Source organism: Ovis aries, chromosome 2 (assembly GCF_016772045.2).
Source record: "Ovis aries strain OAR_USU_Benz2616 breed Rambouillet chromosome 2, ARS-UI_Ramb_v3.0, whole genome shotgun sequence".
In the NCBI taxonomy this organism is placed as follows: Eukaryota; Metazoa; Chordata; class Mammalia; order Artiodactyla; family Bovidae; genus Ovis; species Ovis aries.
The window spans coordinates 43,068,137-43,096,130 of record NC_056055.1 but is presented as its reverse complement, the minus strand read 5'-3'; the positions used below and the strand labels follow the sequence as shown (position 1 = coordinate 43,096,130).

The 27,994-nt window shown below is 54.7% G+C and overlaps 1 protein-coding gene across 8 annotated transcripts; it reads left to right on the top strand.

Moving 5' to 3' along the window:
• Positions 1-420: 420 nt before the first annotated feature.
• SORBS3 (sorbin and SH3 domain containing 3) lies at positions 421-27,768 on the top strand. 8 transcript variants are annotated; one of them, XM_042243132.1, is made up of 21 exons: positions 421-562; positions 5,432-5,573; positions 5,850-5,922; positions 7,413-7,606; positions 8,654-8,717; positions 11,341-11,379; positions 11,842-11,935; positions 13,959-14,049; positions 14,367-14,453; positions 14,549-14,602; positions 15,649-15,735; positions 16,163-16,209; positions 16,649-16,782; positions 17,002-17,048; positions 17,190-17,236; positions 17,399-17,513; positions 20,559-20,684; positions 22,171-22,479; positions 23,240-23,343; positions 23,929-24,035; positions 26,927-27,768. In XM_042243132.1, exons 1-21 carry the CDS (start codon positions 459-461, stop codon positions 26,986-26,988), a joined length of 2,127 nt encoding a protein of 708 aa, XP_042099066.1. In that variant the 5' UTR covers positions 421-458; the 3' UTR covers positions 26,989-27,768. The 8 variants fall into 8 exon arrangements, with proteins under 8 accessions (XP_042099066.1, XP_027820146.1, XP_060265187.1 ...); XM_027964345.2 differs by having other exon boundaries at positions 5,805-5,922; XM_027964344.3 differs by lacking the exon at positions 421-562 and adding an exon at positions 2,567-2,996 and having other exon boundaries at positions 5,805-5,922.
• Positions 27,769-27,994: the final 226 nt, after the last annotated feature.

The following is a 27,994-nucleotide window of genomic DNA, read 5'->3' as shown; positions in this document are numbered from 1 at the left end:
TCCTTAGACTCTGTGCTCCCACTGATTGCTCATCCTCTCTTCCATGAGGCTGTGGGCTGGAGGGAGCTCCTCCTTGGTCCAAGTACACAGCCTCTGACTCTCAAAGGAGAGTGATTCCCACAGGCCCCATGGCACCGCAGGTTCTGACCTGAGACAGAAGGTGATAAGCCCGGCAGGACCTGAAGCAGACAGGCAGAAGTCAAAGCAGCTCAGGTCTCCGGCAGAGCTTCCCCTGTCGCATCCTACAAAGCTGTTTACTGGACTCCCCATTTCTATAGAGATGAGGCTGGTAGCCAGTCCCCTGCTCCTCGCCCATGGCTGCCACCTCCCCCTTGTGAGAAACAGGAAGCTGGGGACCTTTGTCGGCTCAGCTGCACCCTCTACACTAAATATTTATCTTGGAGTCCAGGTCAGAGCCCTAGAGAATAAGAGAAGCTTGCTGCTGGTGAGAAGCGGGTATGGCCAGGATTCCTGGAGTCAGAAGATCGTCAGCTTCACCATCTTTGGAGAACAAGGAAGAAAACGAAAGAGATGTGGCCCTTAATCACCAGGATCCTGACAGGTGGGGAAAAAACTGGTGACAAGGGAGATGGGCACAAGCTTTGTCCCTCAGGAGGGAAGAGGGTGGTGCCTGGGGGTGAGGAGGTATCCAAGCATTAGGGGAAGGGCGACCCACTGCCGCCTGCACTCAGGTTCTCTCAAAGCTCCTCCCTCCTCTCTGATGCTGACTTCTGCGGGCAGAGGTTAACCGGCCCATGCCCGTCCCTCCAGCTTTCCTGGAGAATCAGAGATTCTTGGAAAGGGCCTTCAAAGTGACCTGGTTCAGCTCCCTGCTGTTGTTTAGTTGCTAAGTCTTGTCTGACTCTTATGTGACCCCATGGACCGCAGCTTGCCTGGTTCCTCTGTCCGTGGAATTTCCTAGGCAAGAATACTGGAGCGGGTACTCAGTGCAATAATTATGAAGATTCCCCACAATTGGCAGACTTGGAACTCCTGAAATCATTTAAGAGCTCTTTCTTGGAGACCTAGGATCTGCCTTGGAGTATGTGCCCAATGGTGCCAGGCCTGCCAGTGCAGCCAGGCAATTTCCATGCGGTAGCCCTGCAGACACTGGAAGCTAGGTGGCACACCTCTCTCTTTCTCTAGCTTCTCAACCTAAGCCTCCCCTCCTTCTGCGCTTCACACGTGAGATTGTTTCAAGCTGGTTCACCGTAAAGCAGACATCTCTTAACCTCAATCAGGGAATGATATAGCTAATAGTATCTGTGATGGTAGGAATTTTAAAATAAGGTTTCATCTTTCTCCATTCCCTTCCTTCTCAACTTTTGTGCTGAATGGAAAACACTCTTGAAGTGCATGGTGGCCTCAGAGTACTAGCCTAACTCCCAGTTATTGTTTATTTGCTAAGTTGTGTCTGACTCTTTGTGACTCTCTGGATTGCAGCCTGCCAGGTTGCTCTGTTCATGGGATTTTCCAGGCAAGAATACTGGAGTGGGTTGCCATTTCCTTCTCCAGGGGATCTTCCCCATTCAGAGATCCAACCCATGTCTCCTATATTGGCAGGCAGGCTCTTTACCATTGAGCCACCAGGGAAGCCCCCTAACTCCCAGTAGGTCCTAATGAATGGTTCCATATTTTCATAATCTATAATTGATCGTTTCCAAAGTAGATCTGAGATTGCCCAACAGGTATTTACGATTTAGTTGATTTGGGGCATGGGGTCTCAGAGCCAAGCCAAGAACTAAGAAGTAGTACCCCAGAGTCTGTCCACTAGCAGTAGGCATTCGTTAATAGTAAAGCATTCATCAAACCTTCACTATAACAGGCTCTGTGCCGGCACAGAGGCTCTCTCACACAGGGAAGAAGGGGTAGTGGCGATGGCCGGAGGGGATGGGAACCAATGGGCGCGGGCTCTCGGGACCGGTGTCAAAGCAGTGGGAACAGCGGAAAAGCAGCAAGATCAAAACAAATACGGTGTATGGGAACACCAAGACCCCGGTAACCCCATCCCTGCCAAAGGGACCTCGCCCTCATCCTCTTCAGGGGCGCGGCACGCCCAGGGGGCCGCTGCCTCGGTCCAATTTCCTCCCGCGGCTGTCCTCCGCGGGGCCTGCACGTGTGTAAGCATCCGCCCATTGGCCAGTGCACGCGAGCGTGTGTGTATGTGTGTGTGTGTTTCTGTGTGCGCACGCCTGGGACGCGCACTCACGCAATCCAACTCTGTCTCCAAGAGAGGAGGGAGACGGCCGGGCCTTAACTCGGCCCACTAGGCCACTCTGTCCGTGCGGCGACCTTATCCCGGCCCCAGCCTGTCTGCATTCGGGTCCCATATCAGTGGCTGGCTCGACCCGGGTTCTTTAATCACTCCTGCCCTCTGTCCTGGCTCCGCCGAGCAGCGGCTCCCTTCCCACCCGCTGGAAATGTCGCTGGAAACTCTGAGTGCCGCTCACTGGCCCCCGCCCCCGCCCGACGCCAGCCCTGCGGTGGGGGCGGGGGAAGCAGCTGGGAAACCCGAGCGGTCTCCCTGGGGACCCTGGACCTCCTCTCCCGGCGCCGCCTCGCGGCCGACCCGGCCCCCGGCAAGGCCCACAGCGTCCCCGCGGCCCGCCCGCTCGCACCCCGACGGGGAGCTCTCTCGCGCCCCGGCCGGCCAGAGCCCCCGCCCTCCACCCCAGTCCGGCCCAGGGGCCAGATCACAGGGAGAGACACATTCTGCCCGCGCGCCTGCCGGCCCCGCGCGCCTCTCACGGTCCTTGCTCCCAGCGTCGCCCTCGTCCCCACTTCTCCGGCCCCGCCGATCCCCCTCTTCCTCCTCGGGCGCCCGGCCTCGCGGAGCCCGTCCTGATCGGGTCACAAGGGTGGACGGCACAACCCGGACTTCTCCCTGCCCTCCCTCCCCGAGGGCCCGCCGCGGCCGCGCCAGGCAGGAGCCGCGCAGAGATGCTCCTGTGTCCTCTCGGGCGTCCGCAGTCCCCTCCACCTGCTCTCCAGGGAAGGTAGGTGCCCCAGAGGAGCGGTGGCGGAGAGGAGGCGGGGGCTGCAGTCGGGGAGGGACCCGCACTCCAACCCGGGGGAACGCTGGAAGCCCCTCCCTCGGGGGTCCTGGTCCCAAACTCTGGGGGCTGGGGGGAAAGAGGTGAGAAGTCCCCCCTTAATCCAGATGAGGCGAAAGTCTAGAAAACCTGAACTTGTCGTGGACTTGTAGCTGGAAAATACCCCTGGGATGCGCCTGAGGCTCAAGCCCCCAAAGTCAAGGCAGTTCTTGGAGGGAGGAAGGAGTCTGCCGACTACAGTGGGCTATTTCACGTTTTTCAGCCGTTAGGGGTGAAGGGCTGTCCGATTTAAGGGAGGACCTGGGGACTTCCTGTCCCCCTCTGTTCTCTGCCAGATGCGGGACCCACTGCCTCATCCTCCCTATGAGAAGTCCTCCTTATCACCTCCTGATACCTGAGGAACACTCAGCCCATCCTTCCCACCCACTCCTGCGTATCCTGAGAGGTGCATCACAGCGTGCTTGTTAGGGAGGGTCAGACAGCTGGGCCACCAAAGATGAGCAGCACCTGAAGAATCAGACCTCCTACTGGCCCCTTCCTCCTACAGGGCAGTTCTCAGGGAATGCAGCAGGGTATGGCAGTGAGAGGGAAGGAGGCTGGGTCAGCTGATGATCAGGGCTGCCTGTGCTGACCTTGCATCTTGGCCTCCGTTGTCAGCTGTCTGGGGTGGGGTTGCGCCTAGGAATCAGCATGCCCCAGGGCTCCAGACCTCCTACTCTCCCCTGCCTCAGTTTCCCCCGCAGGGTGGGGGAGAGTAGCCGGGAACTGGGGTGTGTCTGCCTGTTTTGCTTTTGGTAGGAGTCCTAATTGGATCCAGCTGGTGAGCTGCCCCTCCTCCAGCCTCAGCCGTTCAATCTCCCCTGCCACCCCAGCTAGGGATAGGCCCGGAAAAGCTGTGTCCCCAGTAGGTCTTCTCAAATGTCAGAAGGAATTGCCACTCCCTGACTAAAGTCAGAGAGTTGCCCCCAGCTTTGTCTGTACCCTACAGCCCCACTATGGCTGAGCAGAAACTGGGTACAGCAGTAGTCACAGCCCCCGTGGCACCTTCATCCGCTCTGGTCTCCACACACTTGCACTGCTCATACGACCCCCCAGCTGCACACCACCTCCCACTGCATACCTCCCACCTACTATTCAGCTGAACCCCCTCTGTACCTACAGTTCCCATACTGCTCACATGACCCCCGACCCAGTAACTCTGCACAAGCCACATTCTTACACTCCATTCACCATCTTAAGCATCCACCGTGCTAACACTCCATGCTACACAAACAGCACCTCACAAGGTCCTTGCCACCCTCCTGTGAGCCCCTAGACCCCACAGGCACACGCAAGCCTTAAATCTAAACAAAAGTGCCAGAACCGGTTCAGCGCCAGAAGGTGGCCGATGTTGGCTCAGCCTCTGGCCACGTTCAACAGGACAGGTGAGGGGGGACAGGACGGCCTGGGCAGCTCGGCTCTTTGGTGGAAAACCCCATTGCCTCCTCTCCTGAATGTGGGAGCCCTGTCTCTTGACCTCTCCTTTGCCTGGGGCGGAAGGACCCAGCTGGCCTGTCTGGCATGATGCTCCCTGGAAGACCCTCTGTCCAAAAGACAGCCTGGAGGTGTAGGAGAAAGTGGAGTGTGTGCACACCTCTATGTGTGTACATGTGAGACAGCACCACCTCCCTGTGCCAACTCCCCGCTCACCCACTAACTCGCTGTCCCGCCCAAGCCCCGGCCCAAGCCACCTGACCCCTCATGACACCCTGAGTCCTGTGAGGCTTCGGTTTGAGCCAAGAAGCCAAAGAAGGGAGCTGATACTACTTTGAGCTCAGAACGAATGGTTCCTGCGGACTGGACATGCCCAGCCTCCCTAGAATCTTGGCCCCGCTGGGCAGTGGGCGGGTGGCCGCTCCCCACCCCACTGCCTGACTAACCCTTTGTGCCCGCTGGCAAGCAGATGCTCACGGGGCCTGGGGGTGGCAGAGGGAACTGAAACAAAGTCCTGGTACCCGGGCCCGCCTCTGCCAGCTGCCCCAGTTCCCTCTGCCTTCCCTCCGGGGGAGAGGGCCATGCTGTGCAGTGAGAGCCCCAAAGGGGCTGGCCGCTGGAGGTGTGCTCCAGCCAGCTTCCCTCCTCCTCCTCCTTGCCCGGCCTCCCCCTCCCCCACTCCCACCCAGAGCTCCTGCCCGAGGCCGAACAAGCAGCCCATTGTGCCTCTAGGAGCCTGCACGGGCAGCCTGAAGGCGGGTGCCCACAGCGGCCTGTTTCCTGGGTCTCTGAGCTCCCACCCAGTTGGCCCGACCCCCTCCCTCCCACAGTCCCAAGGTTGAACCCAGAGGACAGGGGCAGCCTGGACCCAGCAAGGCTCCCCCTTCCGTCTTCCTTCCCCACAGAGGACACGCTGAGGAGCAGCTCTCCAGCCTTGACCCGAGCATGCAGGCCCCACCCCACAGCCTCCCAGCTGGACTCAGCCTGGATGACTTCATCCCAGGCCACCTCCTGGCCCACGTAGGGTCATCTGCCCAGGGGACACGGGTGAGTGAGACAGCAAGGGAAGCGGGTACTGTGGGCCCCTACTTGGGGAGAGGGCCTCAGGACAGGTCAGGGGGCAGCAAGAGGATCAGCACGGGAAGTAGGGTGGATGACAGCTCTAGAGAGCCTCGCTGGTTCACCAGACAGGTTCCAGCCCTCACCTTTTAGCCATCCTTCCTGCCCTCCTGCAGAACCCTCTGGGCCTGAGCTGCTGCTCCTGGCCCCTCCCCACAGGTGCCCGTGATCCGGAATGGTGGCTCCAACACCCTTAATTTCCAGTTCCATGACCCTGCGCCCAGGACTGTATGCAATGGGTACTTGCCACCGAGGAGAGATGCTTCCAGACACCCAGGTGGGTCTGCTTGGGAAAACCAGCTCCAGGGTTAGGGGTTGGGGAGGGGTTCAGTCAGAGGTTCTTGGGCTCAGCCTTCTGGCACCCACTCTGGGTCAGGTGGAGGGACAGGAGGTGGGTGAAAGTCTCTCAAGGCCCTGGGGCCAGTGAGCTCAGCTCACCACCCCTCCCTGTAGGCACTTGCTGGCCTGTGAGAGTGAAACTGCTGTGGTAGAGACCAGGCTGACACATCCCTTCCCCTGCCTCCCCCACCCACTGCCAGGGGGAAGGAAATGTGCAGGGAACATAGCCTTAAGCCAGGGGGACCTCCAGCAGGCCAGGGGACGGCTTGGATTGGGAATGGAGGCTGAAGGAATGTGAGCATAGGTGGGCTGAAGAAGGGATGGGCGCTGAACTCAAGACACACCCCCTAAGGGCTGCCCCCCCCCCCCCCCCCCCCCCCCCCCCCCCCCGCCCCATCTGTATGCAGCAGCCCAGCAGAAGGTTGCAGAGACAGCTCTGGGACTCTGCCAGCTCCTGGGCTCCTGTGAGTCAGCCCAGCCCAGCCCAGCCCAGCCCACAGGGTCTGGGAGATTCCTGGAGCCTCCTGGGTGCACGTCCACCCCCAGGGCCTCTCTTTTTAGGAGGATGGCAACATTTATAGAGCATTCCTTTGAGGCAGCCAATGTGTTGAGAAGTTTACACATTTAACAAATAGTCGGTAAGCACGTAGAAAATCCTGGACACTGTAAAGACACTTTCCAGGTCTTACCTCACTTCATCCCTCCATAGCCTGGCAAGGTAAGGTGTCATTATTAGCATCTTTGCAGTGAAGGACCCATATCTCAGGGGTGTTCAGTCACAGAGGCTGAGCTGAGGTTCAAACACTGGTCCATCCTGCCCTGAAGCCCTTTTGTTGTTACACCCGGAGGCCAAAGGTGCTGGTGAGTGAGTTTCTGCCCCTGGTGGGTCGATTGTGTTCAGGCACTGTCTTGAACACAGTCACACACATTAGATCTCCCTGCAGCTCTGCTGTGACTACCCTCATTTTACAGAAGTTGGAAACAGGCACAATGAGGTTGATTGCTGTGCCTAAGACACACAGCCAATAGATCTGCACTCAGGTCTTTGCCCCCAGCCCCGGGCCCTTTTCTGCCACATCCTACTGTCTTCCCCAGCTAGAGATGCCTCTAGCATTCTCTGCGTGTGACAGTTCCAGCTCTCATTCTAAAAACTCTGAGGACATCCCCAACAAAGCAGGGTGGGGTAGGGACAGGCATAGATTTCTCAAGATAAAATCCATTTTCATTCATTTTAATTAAAAAGTAAACAAACAGAACCCTGTGGTCCTGCCAAGGATGAGGACATTTGTAGAGTCTGCGTCATCAACTTAGACAAACAAGGGGTTGTTGAAACTTTTGAACCCACAGGGCTCAGTGGTCTGAGGAGCTGAGGGACAAACAAGCCTAGGTGGGGCCCTTTGCTGAAGCTCCTCTCCATGTACCCCACAGACCCTGCTTGGTATCAGACCTGGCCGGGCCCTGGGAGCCGGCCCCCTGGGAACCAGAAGACCCCTGCCTCCCAGCATTCCCAGAAGTGGTCAGCCACATGGACCAAGGACAGCAAACGGCGCGACAAGCGCTGGGTCAAGTATGAGGGCATCGGGCCTGTGGATGAGAGCGGCATGCCAATTGCGCCCCGATCTGTGAGTCCAGGACTGGGGCTGCTGATAGGTGGGGCCCAGGGGTCCACCCTGAGTTCCACCTCTGACACAAAGGCTGTTCCCATAACTAAAGCAGGGGTTCAACCATTATGGGTCCAGGGGATATGAGCCCCATAAAATTATGAGCACTCTGGCATGTCTGAATTGTACAAGTGATTTTTTTTTGGCGGAGGGGAGCAGTACTAGACTACCCCATAGGTTCTCGATGGTAGAGAGCCACTACTGTAAGGGCTGACCCTGGCAGGGACTGCCCTGCTCCTCCATTCATGGCCCTGGGCCTGGCACGGCACTGGTGAAATTGTTGCTGAGTAAGTGACTGACTGAATGGGTGAATGAAAGAGTCCTGAGTGAGGCCTGATGGAGCAGCAAGCTTGGAGGATCTGAAGGATTTATGCTGGGAGGACCTGCCCTTCCATCACTCCCAGGCCTACCCTGAGCCAGCTGTCTGCCTCTAGTTCCTTATCGGAAACTCAGATGGGTAACATAGCCCTCTGCTTCCCAAGGTTCTTTGGCGTCACAGGTGAGGTAGAGGATGTGAAATACCTTCCTACCCTACCCCCCACCAATACTGTTTATTTTTCATTACATAGAAACACATGTTCTTTGTAGAATCATCAGAAATACATAGAAAGAAAAAAACATATATAAGCCACCCCAGATCTCACAATTAAAGGGTCATCACTGGTGGAGATTCTTCCATATATCTGGGTATTTTTTTTTTTATATAATTGAAAAAATACTTTTTTGGCCATGCCACACGCATGTGGGATCTTAGTTCCCGGACCAGGGATTGAACCCATGCTCCCTGCATTGGGAGCACTGAGTCCTAACCACTGGACCACCAGAGATGTCCCCCTTCTGTATATCTTACTCAAACATAACAGACGACACGGAGGTATTGTTACTAAAGATGTCACAACAGCCCACCCAGGGAGGCTTCAAGGGTGGCCAGAGAAAAGACCCAACGAGGAAAAATGTCTGTGGTTTGATGTTGGGAGGGTGGCCTGACTTTGCCTTCTTTGATCCCAGAGTGTTGACAGCCCCAGGGACTGGTATCGAAGAATGTTCAAGCAGATCCACCGGAAAATGCCGGGTGAGACCCTCTTCTGGGGCCCTCTCTCTGCCTTAGTGGGCTTGGGCCTCTGGGGCATGGGGAGCGAGAGGTAGACAAGGGGACTTACCTGTCTGAGAAGTGTCTCCACTCACCCTAGGCTCTGTGGTGAGTTGTTGCTAAAACAGGCCAAAGGAGGGAACTGCCAATCTCCTCCCTGTATGGGGAACACTGACCAGACACTATCCCCAGTGAGGGTCTGGGAAGCCGTGCAGTCACACATTGGTCCAGTCAGTCCCTTAACCATGTGTTTAGCACTTGCTGTTTGCTGACTACTATTCTAGGTGCTAAAGACAAAACAGAGAACAAAAAAAGGTTGTTCCTGCCTTAGTGAAGCTTGAGACAGAAGGCATCACAGAATAAACACATAGACATTTAATATGGCAGATGGTGGTAAGGGCTAGGGAGAAAAGGTCAGGAGAGTGCCCAGGGCAGGAAGGCTGCCACTTCACGTGGGCTGGTCAGGAAAGGCCCCTGAGAAATGGCATCTGAGCTGAGAGCTAAGGTTGTGAAGGAGTTGTCCCTGCAGGGCTGGGGGAGGAGTGTTGCTGCATGGGAAGCATGGGGAACCCAGAGGCAGAGCAGGCCAGATTTGTTTTGGGGCCACAGAGAGGGGCTGGACTGCAGTGAGAGGGGCACGTGATGGAGATGGAACACAAAGATGCTGGGGTCAGGTCACCCAGGGCCCTGGGCTTTCACTCTACAAGAACTGAGGAGCCCCCGGGAGGCTCTGAGCTGAAGAGTGAGTGACAGGCTCTGACAGGTGGTGGCTGAAGTGACTCCCTCTGGCTGCCAGGTGGGGAAGAGATGGGGCCGAGTGGAGGCAAGGGACCAGTCAGGAGGTCTGGCCAGAATCCAGGCTAAAGACGACAGTGTCTCAGATCAGGGCAGTAGCAGCGGGCCTGGTGGAATTCTGGAGACAGAATCATGGTAATCTGATGATGGATTGGATGTGGCATGAAAGAGACCAGTCAGGGATGAGTTTAAACCTGAGTGAATCTATGAAGTTGCCCTTTATAAGTGTATATACACACAGGAAAGGCAGGGAGGGGTTGTGTGTGTGTGCAAGTCTAAGGGGCGTTCCATTTTAGATACGGTTCAAACAAGTGGCAGTTGATGTTTTTGAGTCATGTCTGACTCTTTAGCGATCCCATGGACCATAGCCCACCAGGCTTGTCTGTCCATGGGATTTTCCCAGATAAGAATGCTGGAGTGGGTTGCCATTTCCTTCTCCAGCGGCTCTTCCCCACCCAGTGATCAAACCTGCATGTTTGGCATTGAAGGCAGATTCTTTACCACTGAGCCACTGGGCAGCTGATAAACAGGTCTGTATTTCCTAGGGTGAGGCTTAAGCTGCAGATGGAAATACCAATGACCCACTCAAAGAGACTTTTGGTGTAAAGGTCCCCCAAGTAGCTCCGATGTACAACTAAGGTTAGGAGTCCCTGGAATAGGCAATATTTTTTAAGCTAGAAGACTGGACCAGATCACCGAGGGAGATGGAGAGACAGAGGCCCAGGGACTGAGCCTGAAGCACTTGCTTGGAGAGATGGGCAGGAATCAACTAGGCTGCCTGGGAAGGGGCAGCTTGGGAGGCAGGAGGAAAACCAGAGTAGTCTCCCTGAAGCCAAGTGACAAGAAATTTCTAAAGGAGGACATGAACCTCTGTGACAGGCTGCTGCTGATCAAGTGGGACTGACCATTTGATCTGGTAACATGGAGGTCACTGGAGTCCTTGACGAGGGTGGCTCAGGCTGAAAGCCTGATTATCAGGAAGTGGAATTGAAGACACTGAGTTTCTTATGGCCAGCATGCATGCAACCCTATGAACTGTAGCCTGCCAGGCTCTTCTGTTCATGGGATTTTCCAGGCAAGAATACTAGACTGGGTTGCCCTACCCTCCTCCAGGGGATCTTCCCAACCCAGAGATTGAACCTGTGTCTCTTATGTCTCCTGCATTAGCAGGCGGGTTCTTTACCACTAGCGCCACCTGGGAAGCCCCTTATGGCCAGTAGTTGGCTGCAAAGGAAAGCAGAAAACTCCAAGAACTGGAGGAAGGTGTGGGATCCGGAGAGGGGGGTTGTGGTTTGCGTTTAAGGTCAGAGCTGTGGTTACGTGTCTCTGTGCCAAGGAAATCAAGAGGGTTGGCTGGTCAGTAGCTCTTCCTTGGGGGCCCCAGAAAGTCCTGAGCACCTTGAAGGGTGGGTCTGGGGAAAGGGCAAAGATTTAGAAGAGGGTGCAGAAAGGGCGAGAGGGTGAAGGGGAAGTGGAATTCACCAAACTGACCTGGCAGGGCAGGTCTCCAAAGGTCAGGGAGAGGGTGTGTGTGGGAATGTAGGGAGGGACGGGGAGGAGGGTTTGGGCAAGGCCACTGCCCTCTTGGCTCGCTCAGGCCCTAAAGCAGCCGGAGGCATTTCAAGCCCTCCTGAGAACTGCCCTCCTAATTCCTTCCCTCCCTCGAGACATTTTTCAGGCTCTGACTCAGCCCCTGGGCCCCTGCTTTAGGCAGGAGGGACTGGGAACCTCTGGGGCTGCCCCCCAGGGCTCCCCATCCTTGTTCTCGCTTGCTGCCCCCACCCTGACCTAGTCCTTTCTGCTACCCTAGACCTACAGCTGGACTGGACCTTCGAGGAGGCACCCAAAGGTGAAGGCTGGGGTTTGGGGGGTGGCATGCCTCAGCCCAGTGCCCACATTTACCCCTCCCTGCAGCCACGCCTGGCTTTGGGGCTCCCCAGTTGGCTCAGCTCAACTTGTGAATTTTGTACAGCCCATTTCCGTGAGCTCCAAATCCCCTGGTCCACGGTATTAATAATTCAGAGCCTCTGAGTCACTGTCCAGCAACTGCCTAGCCCTGGCTCTGCTTTCTCTGGGCCTCTCTTTTCTCACGTGTAAAACGGGAACACACCAGAGATGTTTCAAAGGTGTGGTAAAGAGTGTAAAGCTCTTGGCACCCAGCCCATAGTTACTGGTCCAGAGCATCACCCCTGTTCCCACCAGCCACCCAGGAGCGTGGGTAGGGGTGGGCCAGAACCTTCCATGGTCACCCAGGTGCCCCCAACCCCAGCTTTCACCTTCCATTGCCCCTGTTTATTTTCTCTCACTTCAGTGGATTCTTCCTGTGCCACATCTGCAAACTCAAGGCATCCAGGGCCCCAGCAAAGACCACCTGCCAGGCCAAACCAGAAGTCGCCTCTGAGCGGGTGAGTCATCAAGGGGAGGGCCCCAGAGCTGCAGAGGGGTGCTGGCTTCCTTGAGGGGACTGGGCACCCCCTGGTGGCCACAGCTGGCACAGTCTCGGACCAGGCCAGCCCATGGCTTTGCCCCTTCTCAGGGTTCCCACTGCTTGAGATCCTCCATGCCACCAGAGCCAAAGGGGGATGACCTGACCACTATTTGTGGTCAGGACTGCCTGGGATGCCTCTGTATTTGGCAACAGGAATTCATCACCGCAAAGGTCCATGCCTCATTTGGGGTGGAGAGCGGGGTAGCCTGTGGCTAGGCGTGGACCTGCAGCCATCCATTCTGAAGCCTGCGAGAAAACAAGGGGCATAGAGGACCACAGGCTTTGTCCTAGATGCCACTGAGAGAGGAACCCTGCAGACAGGTCAAGGACGCAGTGCATCTTTTCTAAGAAAACCACACAAGCTCAGCCCAAGCTGCAGGGGCTCAGCCCAACCTCAGGAATCAGGAGGCTCTCTCTCACAGTGTCACTAATGAGTTTCTGATTCCTTTCTGGGAACAGAATGACCTCATTAGCCTGGCCTTAACCGGGCTGTGGCTCTTGGCATCATCAATAAGGTAGAGACTAAGATTTGGTCAAGATTTGGACCCAGATTTCTGGATTCTTGCCTGGAAAATTCCATGGACAGAGGAGCCTGGCAGGCTACAGTCCACGGGGTCACAAAAATTTGGACACAACTGAGCACGCACGTGCACCTCTGGATTCAGACCAGTGTGCTGCACTAGCCACGTGACCTTGACCAAGGTAACCAGTCTAAGCTTTCTAGCTCCATCTGTTAAATGGGAATCAGAGGGTGGCATGAAGATCAAAGTACACTGCACATCTCCACAAACATGATTATCATACAAGCTTGATTATGACTAGTTGTTGTTGTTCAGTTGCTCAGTTATGTCCGACTCTTTGTGATCCCATGGACTGCAGCATGCCCGGCTCCTCTGTCCTCCACTATCTCCTGGAGTTTGCTCAAATTCATGTCCATTGAGTCAGTGATGCTATCTAAACATCTCGTCCTCTGTTGTCCCCTTTTCCTACCTTCAATCTTTCCTAACATCGGGTCTTTTCCAGTGAGTCAGTTCTTCGCATCAGGTGGCCAAAGTATTGGGGCTTCAGCTTCAGCATCAGTCTTTCAATTATGACTAGAGCTTCCCTAAATTAGGAACAATATATTCCACTCTCATATCACTGTTGTTAGTGATGTTCTTCCTAGAGTAGAGTCATAGCAACAGCAGACAGATCCTGACCCTCCCCTCAGACATTCCATCACTTGATAAGCTTGGTACAGTGGTTCCACTTGGTGGAAATATTCAAACTCAGCAGAAACTGGACGATTTCAGCCAGCCAAGAAGGGAGTCCGGGAAGGACACTCAGGTAACTGTGACAGATGACATCAATGACCTAGCACCTCAGGGAACGGAGACCTGTGGAGCAGAAGTAACTTGTTCACAGCTCTTGGGTCAGGCCTGCAGGTTCTTTCCCCTGACCTGGGTTTTCCGGGAACTAAGATATAGTCTCACACCCTTGGGTATGGGTGCAAGACCACTTGGTCATGGCAACCAAATTCATCGAAGCTGCATAGACATACATACCCACAGTCATGGGACCAGACAGAAACCAAATGCAGGATATTTCACCAAGGCCAGCAGGAAAGGGACTGGCCACTTCTGGAGCAGATGTGTACGGGTTAGCCCCTGTCTTGGGTATCTCAGGTATGTTCCCTCACCTAAGATTCCCCATACCCTTATAAAGGTGGGAGTCATTCTCATATTATAGGTGTTGAATCAGAGGCTCTAAGACCAAAGGAGACACTGCTAAGTGGTGGGGCTGGAATTTGAATTCAGAGCTAATAACATTTTACTATTTAACACTGCTTCTACAGCCCAGAGCAGGTGGGGAGGGGGTGCAGCTCCCTCCCCAGGACTGTGTCCTCACGCCTGCCCCTGTTTCCCTAAAAGGAAACTGAAAGATGTCTTTCTTTTCTTTAGAAGAAGCTGGGATGTCTCTGAAGAGTCTCTTAGAAGCACCTTCAGTTGCAGTCCTGGAGCACCCTCCTCCCTGCACCAGACCTCAAAGCAGGTAGCTTGCCCAGCATCCCCTCTCCCTGCCCAGCACTTGCCCCATCACCATGCTCTTTGGTCAGGCCTTCTGCTGCTGCAATAGTCGGTATAGTCTGTATAGTCCATGGGGTCGCAAAGGGTCGGACACAACTTTCTGCTGCAAGCACAGGTAAAGCTGTTCTTCATCTTGGAGCCTGTGCAGCCAGAAGATCCTGGAATTCTGGGGAGGGTGCTGATGGGCACGGAAGTGGACAGTGGCTGAAAGCCTGCTTTTCGAGCCTGGCCAGTGTCTGGGTACCACTCTCTTCAAGCTGATGCCTACTCCCTGCCATGCAGGTGCTCAGACGCCGAGAGAAAGCGGACAATATCTGGACGGAAGAATCCTGGAACCAGTTTCTGCAAGAACTAGAGACTGGGCAGAAGGTGTGTGGGCCTGGTTCTCTGGAAAAGGATGTACCCTTGAATTGTGCATTGGGGGAGCGATTTCACCCCCTCTGACTTACTCTTCCCACTCTTAGCCCAAGAAACCACTGGTAGACGACCCTGTTGAGAAGCCCTCCCAGCCCATTGAGGTGCGTACTATGGGCAGGTGGGCGGGAATGGACGCAATATGTTGGGGGACCAGTGAGGGATTTTCTGGGTGGTCAAGGTCCCCATGACCATGGGCCAAGGCCATGGGTTCAAAACTCTGACCCTCTCTAGTCCCATACGGTTTAGCTCTGTACCCCCAGCATCTAGGACAGTGCCTGGCATACAGTGTGTGAAAGTGTTAGTTGCTCAGTCATGTTTGACTCTTTGCAACACCATGGACTGTTGCCCACCAGGCTTCTCTGTCCATGAAATTCTCCAGGCAAGAATACTGGAGTAGGGTAGCCATTCCCATCTCCAGGGAATCTTCCCAACCTAGGGATCGAACCCAGGTCTCCTGCAGTGCAGGCAGATTCTTTACCGTCTGACTCACCAGGGAAGCCTCTGGCATACAGTAGGTGCTTGGTAAACACGTGTTGAAAATTGTGTGTTCATCACAGCAGGCTGAGAAGAGACTGATCAGTGTGGACTGGAATTGTCAGAAGTATTCTTAGAAGATGGAGCTTGGAGGCCAGGCAAAGAGAGGGGGTGCCTAGGATGGGAGTAACACAGGCAGAGGGTGGAAGGGCTTGTGTGTGTGTATGTAACACTCAGCAGCTGGACTGGCTGTGGGAGGGAGGGCGGGGTTGGGGAGAGTGAAGCCAGGCTGTAGAGGGCCATAAAAGACTTGACAGGAGAAGAAGTAGGGAGCCTGGTAGGCTCCTGAATAGAGACGGAACGTGACAGCACATGGTCCTGAAACAATCAGGACATACTAAAGTGTTACCCTGGGAGTAAGGGATGGGTGAGCTGGGTCAGCAAGGAGGGCCCTCCTGACACCCCAAGACACACCTCCTGGCAGGCCCAGAGGTAGTCAGCCTGGCCTGGCCCCGCGCCCTGAGCCTGCCCTTTACCCCAGCGCCTCGTGCTTTGACGTGTTGCCATTGGGCTTCTCACGCCTGACTTTCGCCCAGCCCAGCACCCGCCACGGTATACTCCCCGCCCCCCACCTTGCCCCTGGCCCAACTCTCTCCGCACAACCCGCCCCCAGGTCCTGCTGGAGAGAGAGCTGGCCAAGCTGAGCGCCGAGCTGGACAAGGACCTGCGCGCAATAGAGACTGGGCAGCCGTCCCCCAAGGTACCGGCCCCCCGGGGCCCTCCTGGTGGGCGCAGGAACCCCGAGCCGCGCAGGCATGGCTTTGGTGGGAGGGGCAGGCCGACGAGAGGCATCGCCTCCAGCTGCACTCGCGACTTTGGGCGACTCCATCCAAGTCTCCTCCCTAAAGTGCGGGCGATCACTGTTCCTAGCGACCGTCAGCCTGCCCTTCGGAGCCGGAGGGGTCCCTCGCCCCCGGGACCTCAGCCCCGGGGCCCCATGTCCCAGCCTTCCCTCCTCCTTCCACACCCGCGGTCCCTCCCCCGGCTCCTCGCTCCTCCCGCTCCCGGCCCGCCGCCCCGCGTCCATCCCGCCCCTCCTCTCCCGCTCCCCCTCCCGCTCCCTTCCCGGCCGCAAACTTTTCCGGAGGCGGCGTCCCGGGCCTTGACCGCGCCCGTCTCCCGCACAGAGCTCTCAGGCGCCCCGACGGTCCCGGGAGCCGCGGCCCCCAGCGCGGTGAGTGGCGGCGGAGACGTGGCGCGGGGAGGGGTGGCGAGCCCCGGACGCCGACGGCGGGAGGAGGGGCTGGAGCGCGGAGAAGGGCCGGCGGGGACCGGTCCGCCGCTCGTCGGCCGGGGTGGGGCGCCGCCCCTGGTCCGCCGACTGAGGCCAGTTCCCCGGCCCGGGGGCTCGGGTCACAGCGGCGAAGGGATCCCGCGCTCGCTCCCGCCTCCCCCACCCCCGGGCCGCACCCTTTCCCGGCCTTGACCACTCGGGAAGTAGGACATCCTGCTGAGGGCCCGGGACTTGGGAGACGCCTCCGGAGGAGGAGGGGTGGGATAGGGGAGATGAAGGGAGGGAGTGATGGGAGTGGGGCGCATTCGGGCGGGCAATGGGGAGCCGGGTCGGGGGGTGAAGCTCCAGACAGGTGGCTCACTCGTGCGTCCCTGCGCAGCCCGGCCTCCGCCTGGAGCTCCAGCTCCCCGAATGCACTTTACCCGAGTTCCTCCCTGAGCCCCCACAGGATGGCGGATGGAGGAAGCCCCTTCCTGGGTCGGAGGGACTTTGTCTACCCTTCCTCAACTCGAGGTGAGAACCAGATCCTGCTCTTGTTCTCACCCAGACGGCCCCCTCTGTCACCACCACTGCTCCAGATAAGGTGGTGCCCCTGCAGAGGTGGCAGGAAGGTCACAGAACCCCTCTGTTCCCACTGCTTCTGTCCTGGGCAGGGAGGGGGGAGCAGAGCCCCATCCCAGTCCTGCCCCCCAAGACATGGCCTTCCCAAGCTGAGGCAGTGCTTCTCCACAGACCCTAGTGATCCAGGGGGCAGCCCTGCCAGGAAGGAAGAGAAGAAGGTAAGGGGGTGGGGGGTGGGGGGGGTGGGACCATCGGGGTCAGGGTGCAAGGAGGGCCTGGGGTGGGTCCCTGTGACTGCTCTTGCCTACTTGCCGGCTGAATGACTGAGGTCACCTGCTCTGTCCTCTCTCCCTGCCCAGAGGAAGGCCGCCCGGCTCAAGTTTGACTTCCAGGCCCAGTCCCCTAAGTAAGTACCATTCTGCCCCTTGCCTTCCCTGTGGCAGTCCCTGGGAGGACAGGACTGCAGTGTGCCCCCCTAGAGGGTGGGGAGGGATTCTGGGGGCGCTGGGCAGAGTCTGGAGGACCCTGAGGACTTCAGATTGCTGAATGTCCTTGCTCTGGCCTTCAGGGAGCTGACTCTGAAGAAGGGTGACATTGTCTACATCCACAAGGAGGTGGACAAGAACTGGCTGGAGGGAGAGCACCATGGCCGCCTGGGCATCTTCCCCGCTAATTACGTGGAGGTGAGTGAGGGCGACAAGCAAGGGGCCCTGCCAGGAGGGTGGAAGGGTTTGCAGAGACTTAGAGAATGCAGACCCCCTTTAACCAGCCAGGGAGCCTCTCCAGAACTGGCGGCTCCCTCACACCTGGCAAGTTTCCTAAGACTGAAACCGTGAGCTGGGGTAGGGGCCAAGTCTCAGCCTCATTCGTGCCCTCCAGGAAATGTTTGTTAAGGGAGGCCTAAAGGTGGAGCCCAGACCATGGGGAAGAACCAAACAACTCAGTTCCTGTCCTGGAGGCCATCAGCCCTCTCATCATCCCCCGCTTTCACCACTCAGAATCCACCTCTCAAAACCTACATCTTCAGCTGTCTTTTGGGAAGAAATCTAATTGCAACTGACAAGAATATGAAGCCTGAGACAGTTCACCAATCACATATGCTTGTGTCATCTCCTTCCCCCGATCAACCTGGCAAAGTGATAGATCACCCCCATTTTACAGATGCACTAAGGTTCAGAGCCAAGTTTTTAAGTAGAAAATCTAGAATCCGAATCCAGAGGCAAGGTTCTGGGTTTGATAGATATGGGGCTACAAGTTATTGAGTATTTGCATCTTTTAAGGAATTTCAGATTATCTAATATATCAGCATAAAGTTGTTCATAATATTTCATTATTATCCTCTTAAATATTTATTTACTTTTGACTACACTGGATCTTCATTGCTGCGACTGGGCTTTCTCTAGTTGCAAGTGAGACTACACTCTCTAGTTGTGATCCATGGGCTTCTCATTGTGATGGCTTCTCTTGTTGCAGAGCACGGAGTCTAGAGTGCTCAGGCTTCAGTAGGTGAGGTGCATGAGCTTAGTCGCCCCAAGGCATGTGGTGTCTTCCCAGACCAGGGATTGAACCTAGATTTGTTATTATCCTTTTAATGTCAGTTCAGTTCAGAGGCTCAGTTGTGTCCGACTCTTTGTGACCCCATGAACCGCAGCACTCCAGGCCTCCCTGACCATCACCAACTCCCAGAGTCCACCCAAACCCTTGTCCACTGAGTCAGTGATGCCATCCAACCATCTCATCCTCTGTTGTCCCCTTCTCCTCCTGCCCTCAATCTTTCCCAGCATCAGGGTCTTTTCCAGTGAGTCAGCTCTTTGCGTCAGGTGGCCAAAGTATTGGAGTTTCAGCTTCAACATCAGTCCTTCCAATGAACACTCAGGACTGATCCCTTTAGGATGGATCTCGCAGTCCACGGGACTCTCAAGAGTCTTCTCCAACACCACAGTTCAAAAGCATCAATTCTTTGGCACTCAGCTTTCTTTATAGTCCAACTCTCACATCCATACGTGACCACTGGAAAAACCATAGCCTTGACTAGATGGACCTTTGTTGGCAAAGTAATGTCTCTGCCTTTCAATATGCTGTCTAGGTTGGTCATAACCTTCCTTCCAAGAAGTAAGCGTCTTTTAATTTCATGGCTGCAGTCACCATCTGCAGTGATTTTGGAGCCCCCCAAAATAAAGTCTGACACTGTTTCCACTGTTTTCCCATCTATTTGCCATGAAGTGATGGGACCAGATACCATGATCTTAGTTTTCTGGATGTTGAGGTTTAAGCCAACTTTTTCACTCTCCTCTTTTACTTTCATCAAGAGGCTCTTTAGTTCTTCCGTTTCTGCCATAAGGGTGGTGGTATCTGCATATCTGAGGTTATTGATATTTCTCCCAGCAATCTTGATTCTAGCTTGTACTTCCTCCAGCCCAGCATTTCTCATGATGTACTCTGCATATAAGTTAAATAAGTAGGGTGACAATATGCAGCCTTGACGTACTCCTTTTCCTATTTGGAACTAGTCTGTTGTTCCATGTCCAGTTCTAACTGTTGCTTCCTGACCTGCATACAGATTTCTCAGGAGGCAGGTCAGGTGGTCTGGTATTCTCATATCTTTCAGAATTTTCCACAGTTTATTGTGATCCAAAGTAATGTCCTTTCTTTCATTCCTGACATTGATAATCTCTGTCTTTTCTTATTCTGGCTGGCTAGAAATTGGTTAATTTTATGGATCTTTTCAAAGAACCAACTTTCAATTTCATTGATTTTTCTCTACTCTTGTTTTCAATTTCATTGATTTCTGCCTCATTATTTCCTTTATTCAGCTTGTGTTAAGTTCTTTTTCTAGTTTCTCAGATTATTGATCTGAAACCTTTTTCTCCTAAATGTAAACATTTAATGCTATAAATTTCCCTCTAAGCATAGCTTTACCTACAACCACAGATGTTGATATTTTGGTTTGTTTGTTTTTTTTTTTCATTCAGCTCAGACTATTCTCATTTCTTTTGTGGCTTCCTCTTTGACCCATCGATTGAGTCGTCTGTTTCAGGCTCTTTATCTCATAGGCATCAATAGACTTCCTCTATCCTTAAAACGATGTCCCTGATTCTGAAGTTCCACAAGTATATACAGTATTGCATGTCATCAGTCACTTACATCTTGAAATGCTGGAAGTGTTACTCAGTCGTGTCCAACTCTTTGCGACCCCATGGACTGTTGCCCCACCAGGCAATCGTCTGAGCCACCGAGGAAGTTATTATATGTTATTATGAACTAGTTTATTAGCATCTTGATTTTTCTGAGTAGGATGAAGCAAAGAGAGCATGGGGACTCTGGGCACATGATGGGGTAAAAGTGGAGGGGGAGGAGGGACACTTGGTTCTAAGCAGTGTTGAAATGGTAGATCCTCGCTTTCAGAACAGGCTACCAGGAGTTCCCTGCTCCTTGGTACCTCTCATGTCCTTCTTTGCCCCAATTTAAACTCTCTCCTGTTTGCATTGCCATTGTCCACTCTGATAATGCCCACTCCACATAACCTCTGGTGAAAATTCTTCCTCCAGAAGCACTCTGGGACTGACTACCCCTGTGCCCTGTGCTCATTGCTGGCTACCCCCAGGCTTGTGTGTAGTATCTGTCTCCACTCTGGTCTGGGACAGACCTTGCTCATATTGCTTCCCCAGGAGCCCAGGTCTGTGTCCAGTTGATACCCAAACTGAATCGCATGTCCTCTCTTCCTCCAGGTGCTGCCAGCAGATGAGATTCCCAAGCCAATCAAGCCTCCAACCTACCAGGTGCTGGAGTACGGAGAAGCTGTGGCCCAGTACAACTTCAAGGGAGATCTGGAGGTGGAGCTTTCCTTCAGAAAAGTACGCTTGGCCGGTGGTGGGGGGCGGGGGGGGGGGGGCTCGGGGCAAGGGCAGCTGAAGACATAGGTAAATGTGTGCAGTAAAAATATTCTTAAAAAAAAAAAATCAGACCTATTTTCACTAGTGGTTCAGATTTTTTTTCTCAATCTCTGGCTCTATTCCCCTTAATTGTGCCCATTCTAATTCTTACTCATTCATTTACTTTCATTATTGTTTCGCTGCGTAGGCTCTTTGCTGTGGCACGCAGGCTTCTGTACAGCACGTGGGCTCTAGAGCATGTGGGCTCAGTAGTTGTGGCGCTCAGGCTCTCTAGTGTGGCATGGGGCCTTAGTTGCCCCACGGCATGTACGATCTTAGTTCCCTGACCAGGGATTAAACCGAGTCCCCTGTGTTGGTAGGCGGATTCTTAACCACTGGACCATCGAGGAAGTCTCCTTCCCATTTTTATTTGTTTATTTATTTTAATTAATTTATTTGGTTGTCCTGGGTCTTAATTGCAGCATGTGGGATCTCGTTCCCAGACCAGGGACCGAACCTGGGCCCCCTGCATTGGGAGTGCAGAGTCTTAGCTACTGAACCACCAGGGAAGTCCCTGGCCCATTTTTAAAATGTTCAAAACCTCTAGAGTAGTTGTGCTTTTTCTCAAGTTGCAGGTTGGTAAGCTGTGAGGATCACATCAGCATTTTTAAAATAATAGAATGGAAGTCTTAGAATACCTTGCATGTAGAAAGGGTATTTCATCCAACTCTTACACAGGTGTGTGTGTGTGTGTGGGTGTGCTGGATTGATATTACAACATATTCTTTTTACTATAGATAATGGTTCAGAAAGCTTGAAGAATGTTGAGAGTTCCCTGACAGTCCAGTGACTAAGGCTCTGCACTTATAATGCAGGGGACAGAGGTTCCATCCCTGGTCAGGGAATTCAGTTCCCATGTGCAATGCAGTGCAGCCAAAAAATTCAAAAAGAAAGAAAAAAAAGAAAATGGAGTAATGTCCCAGAAAGCAAGGGAACTGGTCTCTCTTGGTTTATTTTGAGGGCAAAGGCCGTGAATGCACCTAGTGAATGTTTCCCTGGAAGAGCTGGCCTAGGGAGAGAGGGGGCAGGAGGTGGCTGGATGGAGAGAGGTGGGAGCAGGAAGGGGCTGGAGACCATCCTTCCTAGGACAGCCCCACTAACAGTAGTCAGTATGTGGGCTTGGGGACACACCAGCTGTCCTCAGGGAGTTTGTTTTTGATGCGGTGATGACCTTCAAGGTGGAGGCAGGAAAGGACCCAGTCATGGCAGTGATGCTAAGACCTGCACGGTGCTCCTTACCAACCTGCCATGGAGCTGTGTGACCTGTATATAACCAGCTGGTCTTCTCCAAGCCTGACCCCTCCATGCAAGGTGTTAGGTTACAATGACTCTGCCCCATGTAGGCACCTGCCTATGCCTGGCAGCCAAGGGCCCTGCAGATACTACCACCCTCCCTCTCTGTGACCAGGGGGAGCGTGTCTGCCTGATCCGCAAGGTGAATGAGCACTGGTACGAGGGCCGCATCTCGGGTACCGGGCGCCAGGGCATCTTCCCCGCCAGCTATGTGCAGGTGACCCGGGAGCCCCGGGTCCGGCTCTGTGATGACGGCCCCCAGCTCCCGGCGTCTCCCCGCCTGCCCACCGCCCGCCTGGTCCATCACCCCAGCTCTCCCTTAACACCGCGCAGCCCAGCTGACCCCACTGACTGGGGGGGCCAGACCTCCCCTCGCCGCACCGGCGTCTCCTTCCCTCCCCAGGAGTCCAGACCCCAGACCCAGGTAAGGTGACCTGCCTGAGACCCGAGAATGAGCCCTGCCCCCTGTGCTGTATTCCCCATTCCCGGGAGGCTCTGCGTTGTGGAATCCCCCGCAACTGCTCAGGATAGTCTAGTGGGGTGACCGAAGAGAACCTTGCGTTGCAGTCCTTGAGGACCCCAGACCCTGGAGCTGCAGCCCAGGGAGGCAGGGGTCTCTAGGTGGGACCTCCCAAACCAGCACAGGCCTCCTGACCTTCCAGAGTCCACTCTTGGGATTTATCTGTATCAGCGTCTTGGAACAGGGTGTGCTGGGAGTCGGGGTATCTGCCATTCACCTGCTGTGTGACCTTGGGCAGATCTCTGTGGGTTTGAGTTTCCTCGCTTGTAGAATGGGGATAGCGAATCCCACTGCAGAGGGTGGTTGGTAGGAAGTAGCTGATGGGCAATGATGGCCATTGGTCGTCATGCTGACATTGACCACAGACAAGGGCATGTGCTCTTGTGTTCATCCCCCACTCAGCAAATGGTTACGGGGAGACAGAGCCCATGCCCAGGACACCTCCTGCTCCCAGCTCTGTGCACACGTGCAGATCAGCCACCTCCCCTACCTGGGCCCGACTTCCCAGCACCTGTGAGGTCACAGTCAGACAGGTCTCCCTGTCCTATGGGGACTGCGAGATAGATGAGGCAGTGTGGGATGCTGTTCCTGGGGAGAGGGGCAGGCCTGTTCACACCTCCTTCCTCATGCTTGCTTGTGCCCGCCTGCCCTCCTATGGACCCAGAGTCTCAGCACCCCCGGATCAGCTCTGTCCCATCCTGGAGGCTCCAGCCATCCCCAGGACCTGGGGACCTTGTCCTCCACCACCTCCGAGATACACTGGACCCCGTGAGTACCATCTGGGATGCTTCGTCGGCGTTGGGGACTACCCTGCAGGCAGTGCTGAACACACATTAATTTACCCCTCCCTACCCAGGATGGAGTTGGGAAATTTCTCCTAAGGAGTGCTTGTCCTCATAGTGTTTATGGGTGATTTTGGTGGGGTGTGTGTGGGGCGGGGGGTGCGGGAGTGGGAGGACACTTGTCTGCAGTGTTCCTGACCTGTCCCTCCTAGCTCTGGGCCTGAGAACAAGCCTCCCACACTGGGCACCCCTCCCCTCCGTCTCTCACTGAGTTTCCAGGGCTGAGGTCAGCATGGGTGTGTGCGCAAAGTGGAGCACAGATTTGAAGGCATTGAGAGCTCAGGGGAGGTGGAGTGTGGGTGAGTAGGGCTTGGAGAGGTGGGAGCATGCCTCAGATAGAGGCACTGAAGCCAGAAAGAATCGCCATGCCCAGAGCTGGGCCAGGGACTCATGGGAGCATGGAGGGACCTGGGAAGTTCCAAGAATGTGTCCACCTTGGTTCGGGACTATCCAGGCCTGGTCTTGGGAGGGGCTAGGGTCCTGGTGGTTGCTATGGCAGTGTTTCCTGCAGGTACCGGGCGATGTACCAGTACAGGCCCCAGAATGAGGACGAGCTGGAACTGCGGGAGGGGGACCGGGTGGACGTTATGCAGCAGTGTGACGACGGCTGGTTTGTGGGTAGGTGGGCCTGGCGGGCAGGCTGTGGGCAGGTGCATCTCAGAGTTCTAGGGGACTGGGCTGGGGGACAGGCCAGAAAGGGTATCTCAGAGTCCCGGGAGGAGGGGCTGGGGGAGAGGCCAGAAAGGTTATTTCAGGATCCTATGGAGATCTGAGTGGCTGCTCCTGCCTGCCAGGACTGGTTCAGCAAAGATTCATGGGCTGACCACCTCCCACCCTTCCAGCCCAGCACTGGCTACTTTCCCAAAGCCAGCACTCTGTTCTCATTCCCTGAAGAAGGGTGAGGCCTGGGAGGAAACCAGACTAGCTCAGGGTCATTGTTGAAGCCAGTGGGACTCAGGGCAGCAGGGTTCCCAACCCCCAGGCCTCTGTTCCTTCCATCATACACCTGTGTCTGGGGAGCAGTCCTTGGGTGGGAGGGTTGTGGGGGGACTTGTCTCCTGAGACACTGAGCCCTGGGTGGAGAGGACCAAGTCTCACACCTGTGTGTCCCCACCCCCACCACCCATAGCTAGAAGCTAGCTCTCTCACCCCCAAGAGAAGAGAAAGAGAAAAGATCCAAGCCCTCAAGGCTGACCCAAGGGCCGCTCAGGCAAGGACCAAAGCAGGAGGTCTCTGGTTGGCCTTGGCCTGGTTCACGGTGACCACGCAGCATGCTTGTTTCCCAGAGTGAGCGGGTCAGGTCCAGGCCACAGCTTCAGAGGATGGGGTCATCCCTAGAGAGCAGTGAGCATCCAGAAGCTCTGGCTTAGCAGGCTCCAGGGCCTGAAGGGTTGCGGGGGTGTCTTGGCATCTGAATCCCAGCACCTCAGTGCTGACCACCCTTCTGACACACCAGTAACTATGAAGCACCAGCTTTTTAACATGGGGCTTCCCAGGTGGTGCTAGTGGTAAAGACTGCGCCTGCCCATGTCGATGTAAGAGATGCAGGCTTGATCCCTGGGTTGGGAAGATCCCCTGGAGGAGGGCATGGCAATACGCTCTGGTATTTATGCCTGGAGAATCCCATGGACAGAGGAACCTGACGGGCTATAGTCCATAGAGTCGCAAAGAGTCCGACACAACTGAAGGGACTTAACATATACACACACACACCGCCCCCCCAACACACACACAGCTTGTTAGCAGTCCTTTCCTTGGATGGGTGGGCTTGAGGGCACATTCTTTTTTTTTTTCATTCACAAGTTTTGTTCGATGCAATTAACTTTTTGCATCTTCAAAGTCAATTTGCTTTAAGAAATTAATATTTCTTATTCATCATAAAATCCATCCCCCTACCCCAAGGAAACCAAACTCATGGAAGGAGTAATTTAGGTCTAAGGTGTTAGTTGCTCAGTTGTGTCCGACTCTTTGCATCCCATGGACTGTAGCTTGCCAGGTTCCTCTGTCCATGGGATTTCCCAGGTAAGAATGCTGGAGTGGGTAACCATTCCCTGGGGATCTTCCCAACCCAGGGATCAAACTTGGGCCTCCTGCATTGCAGGCAGATTCTTCACCATCAGCCACCAGGGAAGCCCAGTTGTGAATTTTTTGGCTACACCACACGACTTGTGGTATCTTAGTTCCCTGACCAGGAATAGAACATGCATCCTCTGCATTGGAAGCACAGAATCTTAACCACTGGACTGGGGGCAGCTGAAATAGGTACTATAGGTTTGTGACAAAGGCTTCGTAGCCCACCATGCTGTATTATATATGGCAAAATGACAGCACTTTGTGCGTGAGTACAAAGTCGCTCAGTTGTGTCTGACTCTTTGCAACCTTATAGACTATACCCACCAGGCTCCTCTCTCCATGGATTCTCCAGGCAAGAATACTGGAGTTTGTTGCCATGCCCTCCTCCAGGGGGTCTTCCCAACCCAAGGACTGAACCCTCATCTCTTACGTCTCCTGCATTGGCAGTCGGGTTCTTTACTATTAGCACCACCTGATCAAGTTCACCTAAATGAAGTCTTGGGGACACATTCCAATTTTAGTCTGTACACTTCTGCTTTTTTTTTTTTTTTTTTTAACAACTATTAAAGACAGGAGGAAAAAGCACCACTTTTGTGGAATAAGCCCCAAGGGCTTTTAGAGGGAAGGCTGAGAACAGTTGTTTTCTCAGTTACACTGGCACATTTCAAGTGCTCATCAGCCACATGTGAGTATCATTTGGGACAGTGCAGATCAGGGAAGGCTTCCTGGAGGAAGTGAGGGAGGCAAGGGGAGGATTTGGGGAGGCAGAGAGGAGAAAGGAGGCCCTCTAGGCAGGGGAGGAGTATCAGTAAGGTCTAGGGGCAAGAGGGCCCTCAGCTGCTCATGGAAGGGGGTGGCTGCCTGAGGGGAAGGGACAGTCCAGAACTTTAATTTAATTTTATTTTCCTGTAGCTCCTAGCATTTCTCCTCCTCTACCCTAGGACACAAATTCTGGGGGGTTGTAGTAGACAGAGGCCTGGATTTTGGTCCCGCTTCTACCTCTAGCAGCTGAATGCTTTGGGGGAACTGACATGGCCTTCTCATATACCTTACCTGCCCCGTCTCTAAAATTAGGGTGTCGAACTAGACCAGTGAGATTCCTCCCTACTTAAGTTCTGTGATTCATTCTCCTGCATCCTTGCTTTCCTGAGGGGTTATTCAGGGCTGTGTGCGAAGTTATGCACAGTTGGTTGAGTGCTCAGATTCGCCCATCATTATCAACATCATGATGCGTGGCTGGGCATATCTACACTTCTGCTTCTAGGGGCCAAGAGTGAGGAAAAGCAGACTCCTCCCTCCCTGGGACCCGGATTCCACCTGCAGTTCTGGGTACTGCCAGCAGAGGGCAGGGCTCTCACTTCCCCACCACCACCACCAGCTCACCCCATTCCTGTTTTTAAAAGTGGGGAATGTTCTTTTTGTCTTTCCTTTTTCAGGTGTCTCCAGGAGGACCCAGAAATTTGGGACATTCCCTGGAAATTATGTAGCCCCGGTGTGAGTGGTCTCCGTGGCAACTCAGAGCCCACCCAGGATGGGGTGGGGAACAGAGCACTTATGGGAGGGAGAGAGGACCCCCCCACACACACACACCCCTCCCCCAGGACCTGAGCTGCTGGCATCTGCAGACAAGCCCAGCAGTCGTTTCTACAGAACCTCCCATGAAGCCCCCTGGACTGATTCCCACCCACAACTCACAAGCATTCCTCTAACAGCCCTTTTATTTCTTCCCCTTCCCCACTCCGCAAATATAGAGGTCTGCTTTGAAGTGGAGACTGTTTCAGGCCTTATTGAGACCAGACCCCTGAGTCCCCCACCCCGCTATGGCGTTTCCTTTTAACAGGGACCGGCTCCCAGCTTTACCCCCATGGGGTTCCTCTAACAAGAACCAGCTTCCTAACCTAATAGAGACCAAAGGCCGCCTGTGCCTGGAGGGCTTTCTCCCTTGTCACTGCAGCTTGCTTGCCATCCTCTCTGCCTCCCTGCCTCCAGCTGGGCCCGGGAGTGTGGTGGGCGAGGGACATGACTCTTCCTTAGCATTTGCTGCCTGGCAAGAGGTCTTGCCTGAAGGCTCCCTCTTCCCAAAGGCTGCCAAACCCTGTGCCTGGGCCATGCTTATCATTCCAGCTGCCTTGGTGCCCAGGAAGAGCGGGGCTTCCAAGGACTGGCCTGTCCCAGATGTATTCCAGGGAAACGGGTATGTGCTGTCCTCCTGCCAGCCCAGCGGCCCCCAAGTCCCCCCTGGAAGCAGAGAATGTAAAATAAATCTGGGTACCAGGGACCTTGCCTTTCTGTCCTTTTTCTTTGGGTTACGGAGAGGGCTCCTCCCGCTTAGGGTTATGGGAATTCTTTCTGCTGTAGGTTGAGCTGGGAATCAAGTGGGATGTGAATGAGTGAGTGTGTGTGTGTGAAAGGGAAGGCTGGAAAAGCACCATCATTATCTCTGAAGATCTCAGGTCTCAGGCAGGATTGGGCAGCCTGGAGGATCTGGCAAGCCGTGCTGAGAG

Coding starts and splice junctions, on each gene's coding strand:
- SORBS3 (XM_060409202.1), top strand. CDS start 459: ATGGCCAGGATTCCTGGAGTCAGAAGATCGTCAGCTTCACCATCTTTG. Junction 8,718..11,340: donor GATCCACCGGAAAATGCCGG/GTGAGACCCTCT, acceptor CTGCTACCCTAG/ACCTACAGCTGGACTGGACC. Junction 11,936..13,958: donor CAGAAGTCGCCTCTGAGCGG/GTGAGTCATCAA, acceptor TCTTTTCTTTAG/AAGAAGCTGGGATGTCTCTG.